At 31.1% G+C, this 5799-nt stretch overlaps 1 protein-coding gene across 1 annotated transcript in view; it reads right to left on the bottom strand.

Moving 5' to 3' along the window:
* Positions 1 to 2335: 2335 nt before the first annotated feature.
* Positions 2336 to 5799, bottom strand: part of LOC111086151 (parathyroid hormone/parathyroid hormone-related peptide receptor-like) — a 9368-nt gene continuing 5904 nt past the window's right edge. Inside the window, exons 3-4 of the mRNA XM_022387840.1 lie at positions 3638 to 3782; positions 2336 to 2815 (exon numbers count right to left, since the gene is read on the bottom strand). Of these exons, the coding sequence (XP_022243548.1) occupies positions 2484 to 2815; positions 3638 to 3782 (477 nt within the window). The 3' untranslated portion in view covers positions 2336 to 2483. The remainder of the gene's footprint in view (positions 2816 to 3637; positions 3783 to 5799) is intronic.

Below are 5799 nucleotides of genomic sequence, written 5' to 3'. Positions count from 1 at the left end.
TCCTATAGTGATCTACTCATAGCATTATTTCGAAGGTTGATCATAAATTAACTTTGGGTTTGGTTTCGTTTAATTTTAAGATTGCAAACCGTTTTGATTTTTATCTATAACATGCCGCCATATATGACTGTCTTTAGTTCCTAACAAAAAACTTCATTTCATAATGAACGTATCTAATTCTGTAAAAATTCTGCGAACTTCTCAAAAAGATAAGATAAACATTTCACTAAATTTTTTTACATATTTCTGCTTCATAAATACCAAAATAGTCTATTTGTGCAGAAAGGATATCCAATGGTGGATTAGTTAAACAAAATAGAAAACCTCCATTTTACAGTTGAAGAAGTTAGGAGTATTAATAAGATGTTTATTTGTTAAGCTTAAGTCCCGGTTGGGGAATGATTAAGCTTCACAGAAAACTTACCGCATACTGACAACATTTGTGTTTGATTATGAAACACAGCACCTGTCGCAATACTTGCTAAAACCTAAAGCTAAACCTAAAATGCATTCAAGATATCTCTACATATAGAAATATGTTAATGTCAGCACATTTATAGACGGTACCTTACCAAACTAGCTTTAATGAAACAGATATTTTGTGCTTGGTACAAGTATACATAATATAGATTTTAAAGCACCTTCCATTGCCATTGTCAACTTTACAGGCCCTAATCCTCTTCTTAGGATATTTATAATCACAATAAAAAAATGTTTTATTTATTTTTCATAATTTCAACGTTCGTAATATTGGCCAATAACGTAAGTACAACTGATATTACAATTATATTTGATAATGCTATTAACAACCGGAGTAACGAAAAGCAGTATAAGAAGACAAATATATTGTATTTGAATGGGGTGAAAGTTTAAAATCAAATGAGGTTTAACACCAAACACCAGAGTGGCTTCTTTCTTATCTAAAGTATTTATTAATGACGGAGATTTCTGGTAAAATATTGATTACATTCTCTAATTGTCCATGAAGAAAGCAACCAACGTTCCTTTGCTTCAAACTAATCTAAAGTAATAAAATTGTCATATTTGTAAAGTAATAAGAAACACAATTATTTTACAATAAAATCGATTCTCATAAAATTTGCCCTTGCCGTTTGTTAAAAAAACACATCGCTGATTGTACTTAAGGAAAATTTAGTCTTGCTCAAAGAGATAACCCACCTGGTGATGTCACTATGCGTATTTTTAAAACAGGTAACGTAATGCATACCACCATTAAATGTATTTTTTCAAGAACAACAGTTAACTTTATAAAACACCTAACCTAACACATACTGTCATTACACGCATCTATGAAAAACAACACCTATCCTAACACGTACTGACATTACATGTATTTGTCGAAAATAACAGCTAACCTAACACATACTACCATTACGCGCATTTCTGAAGAACAACAGTTAACCTAACATAACACCAAACCTAACACACACTGCCGTCACATACATTTGTCAAAAAAGACGGTTAACTTTACATAAGTGGAAATCTAGACTTCTCCATAAACATATATTACCTTATATAACAATTAACCATTTACATTATTTTGTTATATGCTTTTTTTAAGGATAAATAGTTTTTACATAACGGTTGGCCAATCGTATGGTTTTAGTATGTGTTCTCAAAATTTAGGGCTAACCTTACATAAAAAATGAAACTATTCCATCATGCTACTGTATTTAATAACAGTAAATCTTATACTGATTTATTTATCCGTCTTAATATACTATTCTAAAAAAGAACAGTTAAGCTTAGCTAATACTGCTATAAAAATCAGCCCAAGCTTTATCAGTTCTCCCAAATGTGATTCAATTTTGTTCTTGTTGAATAATTTTGATCAGATCAAAACTGCATTTTCGAGTTCTCATCAGCCCAGCTTGATCGAGAATTGAATATATTATCTCAGTGAGCTTTGTGTGAATAGATTTGGGAACACATAGAGCGGACTGTATATTATACATTGCACTCTTTTATCTGAAAGAGAAGATAAAATACCTAGTTTCTGGTATTATATATGTAAATCAATCCAAATGTGATGTGTGTGAGGCAAATCGAAAACTACTCACTGATTTTTAATACTTCAATGTGTTCGTATAAAGAAACAGTTTATCTTATATAACAGTTAACCTTATCATATATTTTCAGTGTTTACTTTTAAAACCAACGGTTAACCTCATGCAACATATAAGCTAATACTCGTTATCTTTACACTTAGTAAGAAATAATTGAACATTATATTACAATATTAATTTATCTTGTGATAAATTCATTTTTTTATTATTTTTATAAAGATTAGTCGTACTGTTTCCCAGTAATTCGTGAACTTTACTTAACAGCCAAACTTTAACATTCTAAGCTTCTTTTGTCCTTCTGAGTAACTCTGGTTAAGGGTAGAGAAAATACCAAATGGATAACTTGGTTCAAAGAAAATTGTGGTATCCTCTACAGTTGACAAAAACAGAATCATTTCATAGAGAACTTTCTCGTTGACCATGCTGTCCATATTTTCTAATTTTCAGAAGTTTGGTTTTCTTGTGTTTCTCTGCTTTTGTGTTGAAGCTGATGTCCTTTGATGATATTCGTGGAGAATCATAGCCAGACGATAAGGTTCTATTACCACAACTAACGTGAACCAATTCCAGACTTGAATGGCCCAGTTTCTTGCAATCATCATATAAGAACGTATGCATTATGCTGGGCGTGTGGGGCGTTGGGTGTAGGGACATACTCTCACAGTAATTATCCTGACGAGATATGCATGGTGAAGGATTTGTGCTTTGAATGACATCTCGTCTTTCAACTGCACATGTTAGTACAACAACAACAAAAACAAGTTTATTAGCTAATCCTAGACAGGAAAACAACACATTTCGATTATTAAAAAAAAATGATGTTGGGATAGAAAAGAATAACTAGCTTTTTATTCTGTAATCATCAAAACACAAGGGACAGACAGAATTTAATCAATAATCGTAAAAATGAATAAGCATAATTTAAAGAAAATGTCAGATAAAATATTGAAAAGCAGAAATTCAATTATGAAAAACACTATAGAAACTTTTAACTAAAAAGTAAAACCAAAGTTTTATAAATCGTTAAACAAATATAGACAAAAACTGTACAGAAATTCAGAGTTCAATATTTACTGCACTAAATTGAAAATATGATGAATGTTGCTTCTTAACTTTGTATGCCATATGAAGAACATTGCTCCATAACTTTGTATGCCGGTATGAAAAACGTTGCTTCATAATTTTTGTATGCCATATGAAGAACATTGCTCCATAACTTTGTATGCCATATGAAGAACATTGCTCCATAACTTTGTATGCCGGTATGAAGAACGTTGCTTCATAATTTTGTATGCCATATGAAGAACATTGCACCATAACTTTGTATGCCGGTATGAAGAACGTTGCTTCATAATTTTTGTATGTCAAAAATTATAAATATAGTTGTCGCAATCACGAATATATGAAAAAATGATGAAGAAATTAAGAATATAATATGAATATGATAAATGTACAAATTATGAAGAAATGTTGTAATATCATAATACTTTACGACCTCAAACATTGTTTCTTGGGCTAAGAATAATTCCGAATGTTAAAAACCTGCTTACCAGCAGAGGAGTGAAGAGACTGCACAGAGCTTCGACCACGGCTAAGATAACTTAGGGACTGAGTGAGGATGGACTGTTGAGAACGAAGATAAAATGTCTTTGTGATCGACCAGTGCAGCCACAGTTTATGAAGTTCTTGCTGTACCTATAAACCGAATAATCAGAACAATTTACAAATATTATTAGAATAAAGAATTTTTAAAATTTACATTTTTCCGTTTTCTCTCAATATATAAACTCACAATCACTTTTGATGTTATAAAAAGAGGCTTGAGAAACAACTTTTTACTTTCTTTATGTTAATCGACTAAGTGTACAAAATACCTTATACGTAGATCAACATCATTAATTATACATGATCCATCTTCTATCTGAATTACAATACTTGTTCGCAAGGGCAAAAAAGAATCGTAAATTTACTGAAGTCCACTAAAATTGAACTATATGCAAGTGCTTTCGAAAGAAAGTTTTTAAAGTAATATTATTAGCATAAATTTATGTTTGTTTATAACAAGGAAGATAAGTGAGATTAGTAAACACGAGATAATGTTGCAACGTCACGACTACTACAATTTGTTTTCAGAAGAAACGTATATATATACTGCCCAGAGCAATGTAGTAGGAGTATATTTTTTTTCAATAAGATTAGATTGGTTGGAGCTTTAACTATTGCTGTTTTCTCTGAATGGTGTTTCTTCAGCTTCTGCGTCTAAAGACTAAGGTGGAATGTTTTAAAATTGCCATTAGGTTTATGAGGTAAATCTGCTTTGCCGGAGGACATTACATAGATCTTATTGGTGCGTAGCAACTTGCTACTCATCATTAGGAATTCGAGGAATTTAGAGTAATTCAAAGCGACTTTCGACTAAATCATTTTCTTTCGTTTTTCTTTATTTGAAAGATGAATCAGGAACTATTCTTTATTTCTTAACATACACGTTTTTTTCGGCATGTATGGAAGCTTTCTGCGACCTCATATAATGGCTTTTCAAATATACAGATTGATTCTTCTATAAAATACAATTCGTATACAGCGGTATGTCTGCGGACTTACAATGTAAGAAATCGGGTTTCTATACCCGTAGTGGGAAGAGCACAGATAGACCAAAAATGGCCCATAAAAAGTTTCATGTTGTCAAATACTAAACCAACATACCAAACAGATTAATTCATTAAAATTTTGTCATTAAAATTTCAAACCCTTTGACTGTCTCGACACAAACCAAGCAGATTAATTAAAGTTTTGTCATTAAAATTTAAAACCCTTTGGCTGTTTCAATAGATACCAAGCAGATTAATTCATTAAAGGTTTTATCTTTAAAATTTTAAATTTGTTCCATCTTTTAACAGTCCAAAAGCAAAATAATTGTTTTTTTATTTTAAATAACGTCCATCTTAATTTATTGTTGATCGAAACCTTTGGATATTTTACATATAAGGGCAATATGTTTAGCCAGTAAGTCTACACCAAAACGTTACTCATTTCACTGAGGAATGTGTTTGTAGATTTAGAGAAAATGAAATTAAAAAAATATCGTACCAATTTATCTCTGTATAAGCAGTCGAAGAAATTAAAAAAATCTTCAAAAATACTTGAATTGGGCATGGATTTGAATTGGTATTGAATATTATTAAACTAGGAGTTGATACAATAGAAAACTTATCATTGTTTAGATAAATGTTCCACTTTAAAATTGACTATTTTAAATCATGGGTAATTAGTTTAATCAAAGCGAAGATAAATATTTATGTACATAATAAACTTAAGAAAGAGCTTTTTTACTTCTATATTAATTCATAAAGCCTATCGAGAACTGGAATACACGTATCAGAGCTGAATTAAGATTGTTTCTGAAATTATCCTAATAAGCTGCACGCCAGAAGACAACAAGATGAATACATTTTAACACTGCGTAACAATAATTGGCACATCTGATATCTAGAAAGATAGAAAATATAGAATATGTAACAGAAAACTAAATGTAAATGATTGTTTTTTTTTCAATTTCGCGCAAAGCTACACGAGGACTATCTGTGCTAGCCGTCCCTAATTTAACAGTGTAAGACTAGAGGGAAGGCAGCTAGTCATCACCACCCACCGCCAACTCTTGGGCTACTCTTTTTACCAACGAATAGTGGGATTGACAGTCACATTATAACGC

This window comes from Limulus polyphemus, unplaced genomic scaffold (assembly GCF_000517525.1).
Source record: "Limulus polyphemus unplaced genomic scaffold, Limulus_polyphemus-2.1.2 Scaffold884, whole genome shotgun sequence".
NCBI classification, from domain to species: Eukaryota; Metazoa; Arthropoda; class Merostomata; order Xiphosura; family Limulidae; genus Limulus; species Limulus polyphemus.
Note: the sequence above shows the minus strand (reverse complement) of the source record. Positions and strands in the feature narration are given on the sequence as shown.